Here is a 21753-nt window from a genome sequence, read left to right on the forward strand (position 1 = left end):
ACTCAAGCCAGGAGGTGTCAGTACCCTATGAGCCAGGACTAAAAGACAGTGAGGACTGCCTCAGGCTCTTGTGGGCAAACCCAAAGGTCCTTCCACATATCCTAACCCCACAAGGGCTTATTCATGATCACCCACCCCTCAGACTTCCCATTGTATGACTCATAGGGTTAATCCCTTCAGAACAGCCCAACTCTCAGTGCAAAAGGTTAATGGTCAGGGGTCAAGAGTGATCACCAGCCAAACCCTCTGAGTTCAGCCTACTGGCTGCTGGTTTGTTTTTGTTACAAGGAGAAGATATTCATATTAAACTTACACAAATAACTATATTGCTATGAAAATAAGCATACTCACAAATGGGGCCAGCCCCATGGCCTAGTGGTTAAGTTTGGCACGCTTTACTTCAGCAGCCTGGGTTCAGTTCCTGGGTGTGGCCCTACACCACTCATCAGTGGCTATGCTGTGGTGGCAACTCACATACAAAATAGAGGAAGACAGATATAAAGATCCACACATATACAAACAGACACATATATCCATATATATACCCACCAATATACTATATATCCTTTGAACAAATGTATCCTTGTACATTTGTGATTTTCAGAGGAAGGATTCCTCGCTTTAGAAGCTGTCACAGTTCTAGTAAATTTTTTACATCCTTGTCTGCTGTTCAAAAGGCAGTACATACTCATTTAAAAAATAATAGTGAGACAAAGTAAAATGTTATAAAATAAGAAGAGTAGGGATTAGGGAAAGAGTAAATGACAAGGTTATCTATTCTGATTAAAGAATCTTTAAAAATTGACAATAAAAGAGGAATGAATTACTGAGACAGTCAATAATATGGATAAATCTCAAAAACATTGAGTGAAAGAAGCCAGACACCAAAGAGTATATTCTGTATGACTCCATTTATATAAAATTCTAGAAAAGTCAAATCCTATCCATAGTGACGGAAAGCTCTTCAATGATTGTTTGGGGCTGGGGAAATTGACTGCAAAGGGCATGAGGGAATTCCCACGGTGATGGAAATGTTCTACACTTTGATTGAGGTAGTGGTTTCACGAGGGTATGTATAACTTTTTCAAAGCCCATTTGACTGTACACTTAAAATGGGTGCATTTCATTGTATAGAAATTATGCCTTGGTAAAGTTGATTTAAAAGAAAACAAAACAAAAACATGATTTTCAACTTTGGAAGAACCCTGGGTCAAAATACCCTGCTTCACCCAGGCCACCATCTTTTCTTACCTGGATTTTGCAATACCCTTCACACTAGATTCCCTTATAGGAATCAAGGATCCCTTCAATCTGTTCTTGACTCTGCAGCCAGTGATGTTTCAAAAGAAAATGTGATTCTGTTACTCCCAATAACTCCCATTCTTCTTCACATGTATCAGTGTGGGTTCCATCAGAGAAACAGAACCACCAAGACAGATAGATAGATACAGATGTGGGTACTTGTTCTAGGGATTTGCTCTTAGACTATCATGAGAACTGGTTAAACGGGCTCTGTAAGGCTGTTATGTCAAGCTATTATCTTCTGATGCTGGATTTTGAAGTCCATAGGGCAGATACTTAGGAACTGAAGATGGATGTAAAGTTCCAATAACAAACTGGAACCCACAACTACAAGAATGTACGGAAACCTGTCAGTTCTTATTGGCCCTGACCTAGCTAGTGGGGGGCAGAAGCTGGGGCCCTTCATTATCACGGAACTAAACACATACCTGGCCCAGGAGTCAGGGAAACTGAAAGAAGAGGCAGGGGAAGATGAAGCACTTGCAGGCTCAGCCACTGCCTCACGTTGAGGCGGTGGTCCCGCAAAGCCACATGCATGAGCTACAGAATGGCTGCTGCTTCACTTCCACCCTCCAAATCTCCCACAAGAATTTCTTACTGCCAGGCCTAACCAAAAACATACAGTAAGAGAATTCTGGGAAATGTAGTTCAGCCTAGACAAGTTGACCCATTACAAAACCATCATAACACCCCAAACCTTAAATGGCTTCCCATTACTCTCACTGCCTTAACAAAACTTACACAGTTCTTTGTCACCTGACTTCCACCAGATTTTCTGGCTTTATCTCCTACCTGCCCCACCTCCACCCCCATCTCAGGCTATGTGTATTTATGTTTAGTACAAACGTTCTAGTTTTTCTAACCTGTTCACACTATTCCTCCTGGCTAAAATACTCTTCCTTGCTTCCCTTTTCCCCCCTTAACCTGGCTGAGAAGTATTCACTCTTATGGCCTCAGCTTCTTTAAGGAAACCTTCCCTGAGCCGTCACTTTATCATTGGTGGCCAGTACAAAACCAGGTCCACAGTTACACCCAGCCAATTTCAATTCAACAAATCAACGTGTGCCAACGAGAATTAAAACCGGCTATAGCTGAAAGAACACGGCAGGAGTCCTAGGCATATAGGGGGTAAAGTGCTATAGTCAAGGTCAGTTTGCAGGCAATATATTCAACCTATTAAAATGTAGGGAACACTACTCACTACTGCAGAAATACACACATCCGTTTATCTACTTATTCACTTTTGATAGACAAAGCCCAATTACAACACAAACTTTCTGTCTTAGTTTGAGTCTCCCAGAAAGGAGAGTACTTTGTTTGGGAGGTGGTTCCTGGGAGCAGAATTAAAAATCAGGGAGGGAGGACAGGGAAGGAAAAGAAGCCAGTAAAGGGGGTCTCATTGAGCTGGTTAAAGCTGTGAGCACTGAAGTTTCCTCTGACTGGAAACCCTCTGAGGAACCAAGGGAACCTGAGATACCGCTCTGAAAGGAGGCTGAGGTGCTCGCCCATCAACTCCCATCCTTCACTGGTTGAGTTTTGCCCTTGGGAACCTGTCCTGCTCCCCCGCCAACGCTTTCAGCTGATGGGGATGAACAAAATCCCTTGGCTTTACAGAAAGCCCCAAGGGGGAAAAGTAGAGGCACCACAAGCACTTCTGATGGGATGTTGGAAGCAAACACAAAACCTATCTACCGCAGCCACAACAATGTTAGAGGGGGGCCCAGGGGATGTGGCTTGAGTCACCAAGAAGTTCTGCTCTACTTCCTAAGACCTTTATCTCCATTAACCACTAAGTGTCACCATACATACAAAAAGAATAAAGTGCCAAACCAATTTCACGTCCTTCCTTCAGAGAACTGATGGCTTGGAAGTTTAGGGAAATTCCACTAATTTACTGAATTTCAGTATAAATAAAATGAAGAAAAGAGAGCTAGATGGGTAAGCGGTAAATAGATCATTGCTGGATGACTGCTTTTTCAATGAATGTTGATCAATGATGCAAACTTCCAGTTATATTTGTATTCCTTCTCTACATATTGTATGGGAATGGTGTGCCTAGAGTTGTACAGGGCAGCAAACCTGCCTACCACACAGGAGTTATTCACCAAATGTTTGTGGAAGGGACAGGAGCAGGCGAAATGTCATAAAGAGTTGTTTGACCTAGAGTGTTAGGAAAACAGATCAGTGGGTTCTCACATGGGGGCTATTTTGTCCCCCAGGAAACATCTGGCAATGTCTAGAGACATTTTTGGTTGTCACAACTGCAGAAAGGGGTGCTATCTGAATTTAGTGGGTAGAGACTAGGATGCCGTTAAGCATCCTACAATGTATAGGACAGGTCCCCTTTCTCCAAAAAAGACTTATCCTGTCCAAAATATCAGCAGTGCCAAGGCTGACAAACTCTGACATAGATAAAGCATATCTGGATATTGATATATAAGAATATACATTTATATAAACATAACATTTCTCCACTTAATATAGTTTGTTTATAACATTAAAAAAAATCTGTTTGATTACACTAATTTGTCCTACATGCCAGCAATACAAAGTGTTGCATTAGTACCACCAAAACCAAAGGAATTGGTGAGTCCAATACATCTTTTCTGAGTTTTCCATTCCTGTGCCTTGAGTGGAACATAATTGAGATCAAATTCTGGTTCAGTACAGTCAAGGTTTAAAGTAGGTGGCAGTTTTCGATAATAACAAGCCAGAGCAGTAAAAGCTGCCTCAAGCGCCCCTGCAGCTCCCAGCAGGTGTCCCGTGGCCCCCTTCGTAGAGGAAACTGCAAGGGCGTGTGCATGGTCTTTGAAAAGATGCTTGATAGCTCTGTTTTCAGCAGCATCTCCCAATGGTGTGGAGGTAGCGTGTGCATTGACATAGGATATCTCCTCAGGTTGCACACTTGCATCTTTCACAGCAGCAGTCATACATCTAATAAAATAAGAAAAGAAACTTATCAGAACGTGGGATTCATAATTTCTATGGCTTATATGAAAGAAATATCCAAGTATACTGGATGAAAAGAATTCTTTGCTTTAATAACAACCCCCTTTTGGATTACCATGTGAATTAGAGTGCCATCTGCACGGGAATAATGAGTCACCCCCGGTATCATGGACTGGTTCATCACCATGAGGTAAACACACAAGCCTATGGATTTCATAATCTCCAATAAAATATATTTCCATTTATCTGAGTTGATTTTTTTCCTTAGGGGAAAAAACCACATTGATTCAAGCCTAAAATAACTTTTCCTTGAGGAATTTTTTATCAGTAGGGTGTATGTGTGTGTAGAGATTTAAAATGTGGAGAAAAATTTTATAACCATGTTTTAATTTTTTCTTTCACATTTAAATATAAAACTTGGCATATTTCCCAATAATCTAAAAATGTCTGAACCATTACTTCCGTGCTTCAAATAACCTTTCAAAATCCTGTTTATTTAGGATGTAAGAATTCTAAATAAATGAAGAAGTACAAATCCAAGCCAAAAAAAAAAAAGCAACAATAAAACATTTCTCTGGCAGAACCTTTAAAAAATCTCATGGATGTCAACAATGTCTTTTTTAGTTACTGATCTCTAGGCTGCATATATTTCCTTAAAAGGCAGCTCAGAGTATAATTTGAAGTGCACTGAAAGGTTTCACCTAAACATAACTATTTCTTCATCTAGCTAGCTACTATGCTTGACATTTCTAGCACAGCAACTACTCACTAAATTCAAAAATGTACTTCAGGGGTTGGTAAACTACGGCCCTGGCCAGATGCCTGTTTTTGTAAATAGTTTCATTAGAACGCAGCCATTTGTTTATGTATTGTTTATGGCTGCTTTCGCACTAGAAGGCAGAGTTGAGCAGTAGTGACAAAGATCCTATGGCCCATAAAGCCGAAAATATTTACTATTTGTCCCTTTACAGAAAAGATTTGCCAACCCCTGGTTAATTTAACTGGTTAAAACATAATACGATCTAGGGGCTGGCCCCGTGGCCGAGTGGTTAAGTTCGCGCGCTCCGCTGCAGGCGGCCCAGTGTTTCGTTAGTTCGAATCCTGGGCGTGGACATGGCACTGCTCGTCGGACCACGCTGAGGCAGCGTCCCACATGTCACAACTAGAAGAACCCACAACGAAGAATACACAACTATGTACCGGGGGGCTTTGGGGAGAAAAACGAAAAAATAAAATCTTTAAAAAAAAAAAAAAAAAAAAAAAAAAAAAAAAAAAAAAAAAAAAAAAAAAAAAAAAAAAAAACATAATACGATCTAAGCAGGCTAAACTATTAGCTAACACATTAACAGAGTTTTTTTGTTTTTTTTTTTTTTTACTTAGCTCACTATCTCTTCTACAATAATAGCAATTTGCTTTTCAAAGTGTGGTCCTCAGACCAGCAGCATCAACATGTCCTGGGAGCTTGTTAGAAATGCAGAATCTCAAGGACCACCCTACACCCACAGAGTCAGAATATGAATTTTAATAAGATTTCTGGGCGATTAAAAGTTGGGAAGTGCTGATTTCATAACAGCAGAACCCTGCTGAAATGGAGCAGAGACTAGACACATCCAGAAAAGAGGGTTGACTTTACTGTCTAAGTCTGATGAAGGGCCAAAGAGGAGGATTACAGGAGGGAGCACTCTGACAGCTGTTAAGCACAATTGGAGGTATGGAAAGTTGGCAAAGACACATATGGTTTTCTTCACAACTTTACTGTCCTTAACTAAAATCCAGTTTTTGTAAAGATGTTCAAATACTTTCAAATATGTCAAACCTGTTGAAGCAAAGAATTCAAAAACAATTTGTTTAGTCTAAAATGGAAAAACAACAGAGATATCGTACACCAGGGCCAGATACTACAGTTTTCCCTAATTTGAGACTCCAATAAAATGTCTTGTTTGAATAAACATTTTGAACGAAACAACCAGTCTTTACCTTAAGGCACCTTCTCCTTCAGGATCGGGGGCGGTTATATGACCAGCATCACCTGAGAGTCCATAGCCCAAAACTTCAGCATAGATCCGGGCCCCTCTTTGAACAGCATGTTCGTGTTCTTCCAGCACCAGCACAGCTGCACCTTCTCCCATGACAAAACCGTCTCTCTTTGGATGAAACGGTCGACATGCCAACTTAGGATCAGAGTTTGTGCTCAGAGCACGGGCTCTGGAAAACCCAGCAAGAGATAAAGGGCTAATGCAAGAATCTGTACCTCCAGCCACCATCACATCAGCATCCCCATGGGCTATAAATCTAAAAGAGTCTCCCACAGCATGAGCTCCTGTGGTACAGGCTGTAGATACTGCATGATTGGGGCCCTTGAGTTTATATCGAATGCTGACCTGGCCTGCTGCCATATTGACCAGAATCTTAGGGACAAAGAATGGGCTGACTTTACTGTAACCTTTCGTCTGAAACATCAAAGCAGTTTCGGAAACAACTTCAAGAGGAATCATTCCCATGCCGATTGCAACACCAGTAGCCACTTGATCAGCTTCTGACTGAGGGTGCCAGCCGGAATCTTTCATGGCTAACTCTGCAGCCCCAATGGCCATAATGGTGGGAGAAGACATGGACTTGACATCTGATTTGGACACAAAGTTTTGTTCATTGAACTGACCTTCGTCACAACCTCTTGGCACATAAGCAGCAACACTGCAAGGGATACTCTTATACTCTTCACCAACCAGTGAAACAATTCCACTCTCTCCTCGTATAAGACGATCCCATACTAGCTGAGTTCCAACACCAAGAGGAGTCACCAAGCCAATGCCTGTAATGACAACCCGCCTACGCAATCTGGATGTTGGTACAGTTCCGAAAAACCTCCTTTTACTTCTTATTAATCGCTGGCATGATCTTGAATATAGAAGGTGAGGGTTGGTAATTTTTAGGAAATTTTGCAAGCAGTTTGACAACATGGTTGACATTCAGACGATCAGAAACACATTCCTGTAATAGATCACAACACGGCCAGGAGGTACTCACTGTTGCTTAAACAGCTTAAAGCTCTAAGAAATAGCGAGGTGTTCTTTCATGTGCTTGGTGTCAGCTGTTAATGAGCACAGGGAAAGTAATGTTACACCATTTTAATTTATACTTATCATCAAAACATCTGTTTGGACTTAACTCCCTTTTTAAACCGTAAGTACCCTCAGACATTCCAAGACAAAGAGGTGAAATGATTCATTCAATTTACCAAAACAGAATTATACAATGAAAAATACAAAGGCTTTCCTAGCCCAATATGGGCTGCAGAAAGCACCGTTTTTCAGGATTACCAAGGTCTTATTCTAAATAGTATTTCTAGTGTCAGTGGCACAAAACACATTTCAGGGCCTATTCTTTGAGATGGGGTTAGTGGCCTTTATTGATCTTCGAAGCGCAGAAATAACCACGGTTTCAGAAAAGACGAAGGTCAGGGGCGGGGAGTAAGGGGGTGTGGCCAATTTCCGCACCGCCTCTCAAGCACCACCACACACAAGCGAAGAAAGTAGGGCGAGAGGAAAAGAAACCCGGCCTCAGGTTACCAGAGTCCCGTCTCCCCGATCCAATCCCGACCCGATCAGGCGGCAGAGGGGCGGAAGAAGAAGTGCAGAAAGCACGGTATACCTTTAACCAGCCTCGCGCAGGCTGCGCAGCCGCCGTCCAGGACGACTATGCTCGCGTGCGCACGCGCAGACGCTACTCTGCAATGCGCACGCACACGCACGCGTTGCGTCCGAGCCGGCTTCAGCCGGTTGCCCGTGGTGCGCGTCACCTTAGCAGAGGTCAGGCCGTAAGAGGCGGTAGGGGTCTCGGGTGCGCTTGGAGAAACTTGTTTCCCTATTGCAGTGACCCGAAGGTAATCAAGAACGTGCACATAACGCGATGAGAGGGCATTTTTGCCCATCAAAAAGGGATTTTTTTTTTGGTAATGATAATGCCCATTCTTCTGTTGTGGGAGAACGGACACCATCATGTGCCACTGGAATCCTGGGAAAGAATTAAGGAAATTACGGCAGCCTCAAAGTTATTACTGTACATCCCAAAGTTACTTATAACAGTGAAGTAGAACTAACCAAAATGCCCATCAGGAAATGGGTGTGTATTTTGTGGTATATCTAAATGCTGTGCGACCGTTTAAAATAGTTTTATACGTGAAGATTAATGTGGAAAGATGTTGAAACTGTTAGGAGATACAAGTTACAAAACAGTATATTTTTTTAAAAAAAGGTTTTTTGATAAGCTCTGCAAGGAGGTACAGTAATGGTGATGTTCCCACCCCTTATTTTTGCTTAGCTTTATTTGCTGTCTTTTCTACAATAAATAATGCTTTTGTAATAAAGTTATTTTTACTTTTAAAAAATTGTTGCTGGATCTGAGGCAGTGCTTAAAATATCATACCCAATGTGTGAGAAGAATGGAGACATTTATTTCTAAGGGTCTGGAAAATTCAGCAACTTTATTTGCTTAGAACTGGCTGTGAATCTGTTTAAAAAGTAAGAAATCAGCAAGGTGGGTTTATTTAGATGACCATCTAGTGCTCATGTTAGCCCAGCTCTTGACCGTCTGTTGCTCACGTGCAGTGCATCCTTTTTCTTTTCTCATATAAAGGATTTACCATGTAATCTGCGTCTGAACCTCCCAGACATATTTGTTTCTTTCTGAGCAATGTCTTTTAATCAGATTGGTTCCAGGTAGAGTGCTTTGTGTTCTTTGCCAGCTCTAGAGAAGAATTTGAGTCAAGCTTAGTTTTTTCTGGTTAGCACTAGATTTAAATGAGTTTGGAAAAACTGTCTTCAGGGAAGCCCAGTATGCCCTTGAGTCATCCTTGATCCAAGGCATATTCAGTCACTTCTTAGCATGACCTTCATTCAGTGACAATAGTTGCTTTAAGAGGAATTAAATCAAACACATGGTTATAAAATAACAAACTTGATAAGTGAGAAGTACCCAAACTTGCTCTCTGTTTTCATTGCTATACAATATTTTTAAATAATATGAAAAGACCTACATTTTCTTTGAAGCCAAATTCATGTGCCGTTTTGTTTTTCTTTTGTAATATCACAAAAGAAGTGATAAATCAGTTAAAATCTTGTAGAAAAATAAAACCACCAAAAAGTCATTTCATTTTTATTTCTACCTCTTATCTCCTTTCCTTTGGTTTGGAAGGGGTGGGGAATTTTATGATATTCTAATAGCTGCATGTGATTTAGTACCATATTCCTTGCTACAATACCATGATGTTTCTTGCACCAAAATCTGCAAACGGGCTCAACTTACTGTAGCCGCCTGTTCAGACTTCTTAGGTTTACTTAAATTTTTTCTAATCCGATTCAAAACTGTCCTTCCAGTTATATCTCCTATTCTCTATCAAATAGATTTCTACCCAGCAAAACTGATCTTCTTGCTATCTCTGGATTGACTTTAGCTTTTCTTTTTGCATCTCTCTATCTTTGCTTGTACTTCAGTTTGTTCAGCATTCATTTTCCTCCTACCTTCTGCTAGAAGCTGGCATACAGAAATGAATAGGGCATGGTTCTTGCTTTCAAGAAGTTCATAGTCTAGTCTAGTATGGAAACATAATGTGCAAACTACTGAAACAGGTACTATAATGGAATATACTAGAATTATTATAATAAGACAAAAGGGACAACTAGGTCAATGCTACCTTCCAAAGTTAGGATAGGATTAAAAAAAGTGATCCTTGAACTGCATCCTGAAAGATGAGTAAATGTTAGTCTAGTAACTTGGGTGGGGAAGGGCATCCTGACAGGTGGAGTAGAACAGACCCCTGAGGACGGTATCTTCCACAAACTGCTAGTAGTTCAATATGGTCCATGTTGAATTTGAGGTATGGGACAAAGCAACAGTAAAAGCATGCGAGTGAAGCAGGGGCCAAGCCCCAAAAGTCTGGGTATCATGCTGCAGATTTTGGATTTGACCCTGTAGAGATGGTATGCTGGCAGTCCTGGTCTAATTTGGGGTGCACATTCTTTTACTGAGTCTAAATTCCTCTAGGACAGATACGGTAAAGTCTCATTCCCTTCAGCAGGGTCTCTGCTACTTCTTTTAGTGTTGAACAAAGCCACTTTGTACACTGCAGTTACTTGCGTGGCTCCTCCCACCGTTTGACTTTAGAGTGTGGGCAAGGGGTGGCCAGAGAAAACTTTTTACGGGAAGAATAACATGATCAGATGTGTGCTTTAGAAAGATGACTGTTGCAGCAGCAAGCAGGGATTGGGGGCATGTTGAGGTGGACACGCGAAGAGAGTTAAGACTGGAAAAAGATGATGAGGCCCTGAACTAAGTTATTGGCAGGGTGGAGAGATGCAAGAGATGCGGAGGAGGAAACATTGCTAGGTTGTTGTCCCTGGTTAAATGGGGGGCGTTCTGCCACAGCTTGGAAGTCCTCCCCTTCCTCACCTCCTTAACCTCCAAATTTAAGGGCTCTATTCAAACTCTTCCTCTTCCATGAAACTGCAACCCATAGTGAAATTTTCCTTCCTCTAAATTAGTTCTCAAACTTGAGTGTGCATTAAATCACCTGAAGAGTTGTTATTACATTGCTGGGCCTCACCTTTAAAGATGGGGCTTGAGACTATCTTTCCGACAAGTTCCCTGGTGCTGCTCCTGAGGCTGCTGGCCTAACCCCTGCTGTGAACTCATTGTGACCTCCTTGAAAGTAGGGCCTGTGCTTATCTCCTTCCCTGCTTCATAGTGCCTAGCACAGTGCATGGCATTTAGTAGCCACTTCATAAATATGCGGTGAATGGATGGATTATGAATGAATAAACACATACCCTTTATATTGGCTAGTGTACATGCACTGGTCTGTGCATTTCTTACCAAATGACTTTTGTTGTTCTTTTCACAATACCTTTTTTGTTTCATCAACTACAGGGCTATCTGTATGTAAGTTATTGTTAGTTTTCTCTTTCTTCCTAGATTAAAAGCCTCATGTCATCTAACTCAGACTGCTTTGCACACAACAGGTGCTCAATAAATAGTTGTTGGTTAATCACTTAATGCAATCACACAATAATGAATTCCTGAAGGACTGCAACTGCTCTCCTTGCTGATGGTCTTTATTGAGGTCAACATTTTCTTTTTTACGACAAAATTGATCCTGGGGAAAGTTTAATAGATTAGTTCTTTCTTTCTTTCTTTCTTTTTATTTTTTTTTAAAGATTTTATTTTTTCCTTTTTCTCCCCAAAGCCCCCCGGTACATAGTTGTATATTCTTCGTTGTGGGTCCTTCTAGTTGTGGCATGTGGGACGCTGCCTCAGTGTGGTTTGATGAGCAGTGCCATGTCCGCGCCCAGGATTCGAACCAATGAAACACTGGGCCGCCTGCAGCGGAGCACGCGAACTTAACCACTCGGCCACAGGGCCAGCCCCAAGTTCTTTTTTCAATATTACTTTTAAGAATAGTGCCACCATGTGTCACCCCTAAATATGGTGTGCTTTATACAGCTAGAATTCTGAAAAAAATTCATTGTTTTGGAGCAAAAAAAATCAAGTAAAAGAACAGGAAGTTCAAAGCTGATTTAATACTAGAACATCCTTTTGTTGTTTGAAGAAATGGTTGGGATAAAGAGATTAAGGGTAGCTTAATATCTTCAACTCTTCTAAAGGAAGCAAATATCAAAATATTTTCAAGTTGACTCAAGTGGAAGAAGCAGACAGGGAAAAGAATGAGTCAAAGTCCCTTATTATAATAAATTCCCTTAATAGTTTCATCAATGGTAGTATACAAAAGAGATTGTAGTTACTCAAGAACTTTAACAGAAGTATTGGTAAATTATGATTTGGAAGGATTTAAATTTTAGGTGATTTAAAATAATAACTTACTGAATTACCTGTGAAGTGATGACTTCTTTGATTTATGGACTGTACACTCTATGGAGCTGGTTTTCAAACTGTGGTTGCATGTTCCCCACAAAGGTACCCGAAGGCTATTGTAGGGGAGTAAGACTTTTCCTCTACCTAAGTGTGGGTTTGTGTGGCTGGAGAACAAATTAAATTCACATGAGACAGAATAGCAAGAGAAAATTAAACAAAGCTTTATAAGGAACCATGGCCTGGGGCCTTTCTTCTCGAAGGGAGAAAGGACACTGAAGAAGTGGGGTGCACAGAGTGGTTATTTCACATATGATTGAAATGTCCCTCCCACAATAGTCACAAGATTGCCCTGTCGGCACAGTGCTTGATGGACACAGCAGATAGTGGGTCTGCTATCTCTGTGGGCGTAGCAGGAGGCAAGTCTATTGTCTGGAGCTAGGCAGTCACAGGTGAGTGCAGCAATCAGTTCCTAGCCTAAGGAAAGATGCTTAATCCTTAAAGAAATGCCAATGTTGGGAGGGGGAGGGAAGTCAGTTACCGGTGGTTACCAGACAAGCACAATAAACAAATGCAGATTTAAGTCCTTGCCTTCCCCATTGATTAAGAGTTTCTAGAGACAAGGTCATCTCCTTTCTTCTTCCTGGTACAGAGAGGGAGGCACCTTTTACAGATAGAGATTTACCTTACAAAGGTAAATGTCTCCTAACAAAGGCCAAGCAAGTTCCACTCCTGTCCCAGTTTATCAAAAGCAATCAGCCTCAAATAATCCTCATGCCAAAGAGACATATCTTGGGGTGGCCACTTCCAGTCCCCACACTATTATCTCTGTCAAAGGGAAGGCTGTGCTGATGGCATTCTCTTCCTCCCCTCCCCCCTTCTGCTTCAATTCTAGAGCACCTCCACTTTGGTGTTTTGTATATACCAGGTTTCCTCCTAAGATTTTACTGGGAAAAAAGTTTTCTCTTGCTTTCAAAAAAAATCATAAATACTATATAATATATAATAACCTTAACAATTATTATAAGGATAAATAAACGTGGTAATGGAAAAAAGAAACTCAAATTAAGGGGAATGACAAACAGAAATGGCAAGCAATAGGATATATTGGAGTATATGAGGTAGCCGTTTGGTGAGAACCTAATTCGGCCTGACCTTGTTTTTCCAAAAGGGCCTGACCGTGGCCGTTGAGCATGCATTGTATATCTGCTTTAGACATTCCCTATGGCAAGAACAAAGGCCCTTGAGATAAAGGTGCAACTTCCCTCCCCCTCCCAATGTTGGCATTTCCTTAAAGATTAAGCATCTTTCCTCAGGCTAGGAACTGATTGCTGCACTCACCTGTGACTGCCCAGCTCAAGACAATAGACTTCCTGCTACTCCCACCGAGATAGCAGACCCACTACCTGCTGTGTCCATCAAACACTGTGCCAACAGGGCAATCTTGTGACTATTCTAAGAGGGACATTTCAATCATATGTGAAACATCCTCTTTGAGGGTATATAACCACCCTGTGTACCCCTGCTTCTTTGGAGTGCTCCCTTCCTTTGTGGAAGGACTCTCCCGGGCCATGGTCCTCACATTCTAGCTCAGACTAAACTCCCCCAAATTTTCATTTATAGATAGGTTATGGATTATTTTCATCGACAGGAATATAGTTTGTGGTAGAGACAGCTAGTTATAATAACCCCAGCCCCCTAACCTTCCATCCTTTAGAGCTGTGGGGCCTGTCCAGCTAGGGACTACATTTCCCAGCCTCCCTACCCCCTCCCCCATTTTATCTGGATGGGGCTTCATTTTTGCCAACAATATGACAGAGAAAATGCCGTATGTTATTTCTGGGCCCATGTGGTTAAGAAGCAGGTATGCCTGCTTTCGGCCCAACCGCTAACTAAATGCAGAAGTCTCTGAGGCTCCATAGCAGGAGTTAACAAACTACAGGCGAAATCCAGCAGGCTCTCTGTCTCTGTAAATAAAGTTTCATTGGAACATAGCCATGCCCGTTCATTTTAAAGTATTGTCTATGCACTAAAACTGCGGATGCAGAGTTAAATATTTTAAACAGAGACCTGATGGCTACAAAGCCTTAAACATTTACTATTTGGCTCTTTACAGAAAATGTTTGTTGACCTTTCTCCAGGATGCAAGGATGCTGGGTCCCTGAATCATTACATGGAGGCAAGCTGCCCGCTGACTAATGACACCTGCATTATTAAACTGTTAGGTGAACAAGAAAGAAATTTCTCTGTGTTAGGTCAGTGAAAATTCTAGTTACAGCAGCTAGCAGCTGTTGATTAAACACACTATTCTTGGAAGCTGATCCAAAAACCTACATATTAAAAACTTTTCACTTATATCTGGCAGATGAATGGTAATTGAAGTGGATGGCACAGCCCAGGGTCTTGCTAGGAGACACTGAAAGAAAATTTCAAATTTTAAAAGCAAATAAAAGAGAAAGCATTAAGAAAATTTAAAGAAGCTACTTAGGCAAGTAAGTTAGCTTAAAAACATAAGGTCAAGAAAAATATTTGTTGAGAGTTAGAAAGGAATTCAAAGAAGGGAGCCATTGGTAAACTACAAACTTTCAAGGGTGAGGCAGAGTAGATTAAAGAGGTTAGGACTCATGGTCTAAGAGGAATAAAAGACACTGATCACATGATCTGCCTGCAAAACGGAGTCACAAAATAATACTTACCCTTAAGTGGGATGTGTATGTTTACATTCTTTCCTCTCCTTCCCATTCTATTCTAGCTTGTCCTTATTGTGAACGTGTTTTATGCCGGTCACAAGGTAAACTGAGGCCACAACCCACTATGTTGCAACCTGCGGTTTGAAAAACACTTCTTTCAGAGGCATCATTGAGCTCAAGAGATTTTCAATCATTCACCTAATTCTAAAAAGAATCCAACGCAGCAGAGTTTACAGCCACGCGTTTGTTTTTGAACGTTTGTTGCACCTTCCCCTGGGGTGTTTCATCCACACCTATATCCACACCTATCTAGGAAGGCCAGACAATCTGCGAGGAGAAGCTGTAGGACTGTTTTATTTAGGAGAAAGGGGGTGGTTGGTTGGACTTATACGGGTTTTCCCCACCTTCCTGGCTGGATCAATCGAGGCTGGCTCTGGGGCGCGGAGGAACTCGGCTTTCTAAGACGCGTCGGCCCGCACAGGCCAGCACCGGCTGGCCCACCCCTCCTGGCGGGACCCCCAGCTCCTCCCGACCAGCCCTCCCACCCTACTCCCAACCCTGCTCCCGGCCCTGATCACCAGACGCCCCACCAGTCCTGGCCAAACTTCCCCCGACCCAGATAACCTAGCACCTTGCCCCTTCTGGCCGAAGCCCCCGGGCCTTGACAACCAAGCCCCTGACCCTCCTGGTCGAAACACCCGACCTTCCCATCAGCCCCAGACCGCCCAGACGAGGCTCCTGCCCCTCCCCAATGAGCTCCCGCCCCTCCGCCCCTCCCTGCCACCTCCCCCCTCACCCCCGCCGTCCCTCCCGGCCGAGCCCCCCGCCCCTCCCTGCCGAGGCCCCAGCCCCTTTCTGCCGAGCGCCTCCGCTCACTATCCCCCGCCCCTCCCGAACAAGCTCCCTCCCGGCAGAGCCTCCGACCCCTCTCTGCCCAGTGCCCCCCACCCCTCCCGAACAGGGCCCCTCCCAGCCGAGCCCGCCGCCCCTGGCGCAGAACCCCCCCGCCCTCGCGGCCCACGGCGGCGGCGGCGGCGGCGCGCTGAGGCGCCTGCTCAGTGCGGGACGCGGCGCGCTGGGGGCGGCGACGGCGGCGGGCGCTCAAGCATGGCGGCAGCGGCGCTCGGCAGCTCTTCGGGCTCCGCGTCGCCCGCCGTGGCCGAGCTCTGCCAGAACACCCCGGAGACCTTCCTGGAGGCCTCCAAGCTGTTGCTCACCTACGCGGACAACATCCTCAGGTACGGGGCTGCAGGGTGGCGCGGGGGTCCCGGGGCGCGGCGCCGGCTCGGCCGGGGTTGGGGGCACCCGACCCGAGCCCCTGAGGGCGGTGAGGCCAGGAGGGACGGGGCCCTGGGCCTGGCTCCGGCTCAGTATCCGAGCCCGCCGGCCAGGCCCCACACCCGCCCGAGAAGAGGAAGTTTCTTTGCACTTGGGCCTCGGCACCTGATGGGGTGCTCAGGCGTGAGCTGGAGGTCCCGGGATGGGGCAGGGCGGTGGGGGGGCGTGCCCCAGGGCCTGGCCTCTGAGCCTGGTCTTTAACTGTCCTGCTTGTCGGGACATAGACGGTCACAGCCCGCTGTTCCCACGGCGTGGATTTTACCCTACAGGGTGCTTTCAGTTTCTACATGCTTGTCAGAAGTTAGTCCCTGACAAAGTGTTTACTTCCCAACCGGTTTGTGAACACCTTAATACTAAGTATATTACTGAAGTGATGGGTTTTTACATGTTTATGATATTTTTCTGCCCATTTTTGTTGATTGAAACATTGTTAACCATATTAAAGTTGAAATTTTCATATTAATATCTAGATTCTACTTTGCAAAATGACCCTTTAAGGATTAGTGCAGATCACCTTGGATAAGAGTAATTTATTTCATTCTGTGAGCAACAGTACGCTACTAGATCTCTAAGGGGCCATACAGATTTTGGGAATAAGGAGACAAGTTTGATTATTCATTTTGAATCATTACCACTTCAACTTTGGGTCAAATGATGTGGTGTCGGAAGGAGGGACATGATGTGTGGGGGAGGGAAATGGAACCGAGGTTAAAGGAGCTCCAGGTGCCAGGTACTTTATTGGTGTTACCTCATTTATCAGGTCACCGTGACAGTCTAGGCTCTCTGTTCCCCCTCAGCCCCTTGGTATACTTGTCATGTAAGCGGTCTGGATATTGGCTTGAAGTCTAAAAGGAAACTCCTCTCAGTTTCAGGTTCCAGATTTCATGTGACCTAATTTTAGAGGCATTAGTTACCAGTGCAGTGTTTTAACCTATGGCGGTTATAATGTCTTCATATAGGTAACGTTAATGATTTTACAAGTAAATTGAAGGAAAAACATTGAGCCCTTATTATGCACCAGATGTTATGAAGGATGCAGCATGTGCACTGTACACAGCTACACAATTGTGACCTATGTGGGACCGCCTTCCTCCTCTGTGACACCTCAGCTCACCCTCTCTACTCTGAGAGGTCTGACAGCTCTTTAGAGCACAAGGATGCCAGTGGACTCTGCAGGAGTGAATGAACTTGTAGGCTGGGACGTCACACCTGGAAAGCAGCCAAACTATTTAAACCCCACTTCAGAAAAGGGAAGTCATCTTGTAATAAGGATTCACTTTTGCTTTCAATCCGGTGAGACCAAAAATGCTAAGATCAAGGTGTTTTGAGGAAGCAAATCATTTGCGTGCAAGTATTGACTTGGCATCATAATCATCATTATGAATGTTTGCCAAACTCATAGAAGAAGCTTGACATGCTGTCAGTTCATGTTATGTTTGTGGTCTTAAAAAGTTTTTATCTAAAAAGGGATTTAGGAGTCTGGAGCTCATATAATTGGAGGTGGTATGAAAAACTACCTTTTTTAGTTTGTTTTACTAATAGTATTAGTCCTTGCCCTCATATTAGAATTCAAACTCCTTCAGGCTAAAGGGGGAAATAAAACTACCTTTTCTTTACTTTCCAAGTTCAGCCACATGTTAACCTCTTAGCAGAAAAGCTCCAGGTCTCATCTTGCCACGCTACATTACAGATATGCTAATCTAACTTATTTGAGAGTAGAGGAAACCGAGATTTTCAGTTCCTTTTGCTGTTTTGGGAAATCCATTAGCATTAGAGATAAGGGACTATGTAAGGGATGTTGTCTTGATAGCCCTTGCTCCTACCTCAGGCTCTGATAATAGTATTTTATAGAATGAATGCTGAAATGAAAATTTCAATAGCAGTTTTTTGGGTTTTTTTCACAGCAACTCTTGTCACTACACACAAGTGAAAATACTACTTCGGGTTAAGTTTTAAATTTATGCTTCGGATGATGTTTATCCTATTACCCAACTAAGAGTCATAAAGCTAATGAAATTACAGAATAAAATATATGCTAATTTGCATGCACAATATGCTATGCGTTTGAACTTTTTACCTTTCTTTTAGTTCACTGAGTTCTAGATAAAGATGTGCTGTCCTCAATATTATCTACTTTCTCAAAAATCGGTAATAGTTTCACTGGCATTCCACTTGGATTCCTTAAATAATTTGCTCCATTCGTTCTTACAAAACATACTTGATTTTCCACTAATTTCCTTTGGAAACTATGCACAGTTATTGGTTACGAACCGTCCTGGGTATGATTGGGAAGAACCAAGAATGGAAAGTGGTTTCTTCCTTCAAAGAAAATAAATATGTCTGGGAGAAAGAAACAGGTACAGAAAATAGCCAGAGCATAAAATCTGGAGAACAATTCAGACACTGTTTAAGCACTTATACATTTATGTGAGCGGATAGCAGAGGGACCTAACGTGGAACAGTTTTGAGAACAGAGATTTGATGAGATAGGACCAGTTGATGGAGTAGCAGAGAACATATATTTGATGTGATAGGCAAAGGAAAGTGATTGTACTTTCTTACTTTCTAGACTCAAAGAGAAGCGTAATGAAAGAGTTTCATGTAGAATAATGGTGTAAGAAGACACAAGGCATGGATTTCATTTGTGAAGCTATTGTAGTAATCATAAGCATAACTGCGGATAGAATGGAGAGAGAAGTATTATAGGCAGGGATTGGCAATTCTAGATGACTAAATGCAAGGAATAGAATTGGTAATGGGAGGAGACAAAATAACCGAAATAACTTCAGATTTCTAGTCTAGGTTACTGTTGACACTTGAAGAAATTGAGAGAGCATAGTTAATTGAGGATCGGTGGGTTTGTTGGCATCTTGTATGGTGGATAGTAGGTAAGCTTTGTAATCAGACCAGTGGGTTTAAACCCCAGTCAACTGTCTCCTAAGAGTGTGATGATAGGCAACTTCTGTAAACTCTCTGGGCTTCAGTCTCCTCTTTTTAAGAGGAAAGAAAAATATCTTGTTATAGGATTGTTGCAAAAGATAGGAACAAATAAAGGATCTGGCACCTACGTTAATCTATTGTGTCTGTCACCCGGAATACGTGTACATTACCCTTATCGTCAGCTACAGAGCATGGTAGGGCCAGAGATGGTTCTAAAGGCAGAGAGATGTTTTTGAAAAATTTACGTGTATCTCAGAATAACAGATTTTTCAGAAGGACAAGAAATAATTTTAAAAATGAGCCACAGACCAACTTTTGTGATTAGTAATAAAAATACAAGAGTATTTGATGTACTCATGCACTGCGTTTCCATTTATGTGAACCCTTTCTGAGATTATGCATTCTAAAGAGGAGGAGGGCTAGTAAATGGTCAGATATATTTAATTCTCAGCGTTTCTGAAATTCTTTTTTTCTTAAAGATTGCCACCTGAGCTAACGTCTGTTGCCAGTCTTTTTTTCTTCTTCTCCCCAGAGCTGCCCCGTACATAGTTGTATAGTCTAGTTGTAAGTCCTTGTGGTTGTGCTCTGAAATTCTGAAATAAAAACATTTTAGTTTTTTTTTTTTTCTGAGATGCTATGACCTCAGTCGGAGGCCTATGGTTAACGTGTTTTAAAATCTTAGAAATATGGTAGATTATGACTTTTTAGGTGAAAAGCATGACTTTTTCCTACCATTCAATTGTAAAAACAAAGACTAATTTCCCGTAAGTTAAACATTTTGGTAGATACCTGGGGTTAAGAGAACTCAGAAGACACCAAAACATCTTCAAAGTGATGGTTGCAGGAAATTTTACTGCCCTTTCAAGACCTCATTTGTTCAACATCATCAGTCAAAACCAAAAAAAAAAACCTCAAGTGAAGGTGCAAAATAATTGCTAACAAACAAGATAAATATTACAAGTTGCAGAAATAGTTACTGGTCAGCAGAGGTAGGAGAAAACACATCAAAGAGTTATAGCAAAAAATATTTGAGGAAAGTCTGCAGAGAAAAATAGATTAATGGAAGAAGAAGGTCAAGCAAAAATAAGGCTGGTCCTTAGGGATACTTTAGACACTGCAGGCTAAGGAGGGTGGTAATAAACTCAAGGATCGTGGACACACTGGAATGATGCTGTAATCCTGAAGATGGAGAAGGGGTTTGTATGGCACTTTTCCAAGGGTAGGAAATGGGATCTGATGGATTTGAGGTCTGATGGCCCAGTGGCCAAGTTCTCTAAGCCTTTGAGGGTTTCAGGGCCTGACTTTTGGCATCAGTTTACACTCAAGACTGGCTCGTCTGCTCAGCATATTTAAAAAGAGGAAGATAGGATTTGGGTAACTGGACATTACTGTCATTTTTTGGTTTTTGTTTGCAATATGCTTTTAGTGAGCGAAACAGATAAATGATATGTGAGGTCTATAAATGTTGTAAAAAGAAAATTGGTCACTAGAAACTAAAAAGGAAAATCTAAACTATACAAAGCCTATAGCAAAGGTTTATATCAAGTTACTTTGAAACATATATCAAAATAATAAGCTATATCAGTACAACTAATGTAAATTTTATAAGAATTTTTAAACAGTGGTGAAAGAGAAAAGAAAAACTAGAAAATTAAACCCGGTGAAAGACTTTGGTAATATACAAATCTGGAAGCTGTTGGGAAAAAATAGATTAAAATAGCTCAAGCAGTTTTGCACCGGTAGGATAGATCATTGTGGTGGTATTAATGTGTTTGTTACTCTGTGGAATGTAAGTGTCATGAAAAGATGCCTCATTTATCTATACTTAGCTTGGATAGATGTAGGATTATTTTGTAGTTTAATATTTTTTTGTTTAAGTGGTAAGAAGGGGAGGCACTCTTATGATATAGTGTAGTGTGGAAGCCAGGGATGCTAAACGTTTTGCTGTGCCTAGGGCAGCCCCCCACAACAAAGGCCTGTAATGTCGGTAATGCCGGGGTTGAGAAACCCTGATCTGACACACAGAATAAAAGAGTAGAGCATATATTTTTCTTTGTGTTTCTCAACTATCTGTGATTCTCAAATGACCTTTGGTAAAGAATAGTGTTTTTGTTTTTAATTTCCAATTCTTTGTGGACCTATAACTTTTGTAAAATACAATGAAAATTTGGTTGCAATATCAAATTGCTATAAAAATTACTGAATACTTTCAATTTCTGCAGTTTTTGTGAATAGGTAGCAAAGAGTATGTAGATTGGCACAAATCTCTGGACATTTTGAGTAACGCTTGTAAAGCTTTTGTCTCAGAATATTCCGTAAGAAACTTTTATAATTTTTGAAATTAAGGAAAGGAGTTTTAAATAGACTCATTTATGACAGTTTGGCAACAGAGTTGATTGATGGAAAAAGAAATGTGAAATTTGTTTAAACTTCCACAGTTAAAAGCCTTTTTTTGTTTTGTTTTGTTTTTGTATCACAATGTCTAGAGAACATGTATAGTTAGGACAAAGTTGGTTAATCACTTGCTAGCATTTGCTCCCTGCCCCATTCCATACCCCAGGCAGATGGCCTCAGCACTTCTTCCTATGGGTCCCTGACACAGCCTCAGAATTCTTCTTAGTGCTAATGGAAGCCACTGCCATTTCAAGGGAGTTGGTATCAGATACGAAAC

General features: G+C 42.0%; 2 protein-coding genes across 6 annotated transcripts in view; one reads left to right on the forward strand and one right to left on the reverse strand.

Moving 5' to 3' along the window:
• Window positions 1-892: 892 nt before the first annotated feature.
• OXSM (3-oxoacyl-ACP synthase, mitochondrial) lies at window positions 893-14938 on the reverse strand. 3 transcript variants are annotated; one of them, XM_023620833.2, is made up of 3 exons: window positions 14811-14938; window positions 6229-7342; window positions 893-4236 (listed from the first exon to the last, which is right to left on the reverse strand). In XM_023620833.2, the coding sequence occupies exons 2-3, from the start codon at window positions 7218-7220 to the stop codon at window positions 3834-3836; spliced, it is 1395 nt and encodes a 464-aa protein (XP_023476601.1). In that variant the 5' UTR covers window positions 7221-7342; window positions 14811-14938; the 3' UTR covers window positions 893-3833. The 3 variants fall into 3 exon arrangements, with proteins under 3 accessions (XP_023476601.1, XP_005600952.1, XP_014587323.1); XM_005600895.4 differs by lacking the exon at window positions 14811-14938 and adding an exon at window positions 7903-8022; XM_014731837.3 differs by lacking the exon at window positions 14811-14938 and adding an exon at window positions 7821-7955.
• A 710-nt stretch (window positions 14939-15648) lies between these two features.
• The window catches only part of NGLY1 (N-glycanase 1), a 56562-nt gene continuing 50457 nt past the window's right edge, over window positions 15649-21753 (forward strand). Inside the window, exon 1 of one of the 3 annotated variants that reach the window (XM_023620834.2) lies at window positions 15649-16042. In XM_023620834.2, coding sequence (XP_023476602.1) covers window positions 15912-16042 — 131 coding nt within the window. In that variant the 5' untranslated portion in view covers window positions 15649-15911. The remainder of the gene's footprint in view (window positions 16043-21753) is intronic. The other 2 variants (XM_023620837.2, XM_023620835.2) reach the window with 2 other exon arrangements.

The sequence above is a fragment of the Equus caballus genome, chromosome 16 (assembly GCF_041296265.1).
Source record: "Equus caballus isolate H_3958 breed thoroughbred chromosome 16, TB-T2T, whole genome shotgun sequence".
In the NCBI taxonomy this organism is placed as follows: domain Eukaryota; kingdom Metazoa; phylum Chordata; class Mammalia; order Perissodactyla; family Equidae; genus Equus; species Equus caballus.

Coding starts and splice junctions, on each gene's coding strand:
- OXSM (XM_023620833.2), bottom strand. CDS start 7,220: ATGTCAACCATGTTGTCAAACTGCTTGCAAAATTTCCTAAAAATTACC. Junction 4,237..6,228: donor GAAGGAGAAGGTGCCTTAAG/GTAAAGACTGGT, acceptor TTATTTTATTAG/ATGTATGACTGCTGCTGTGA.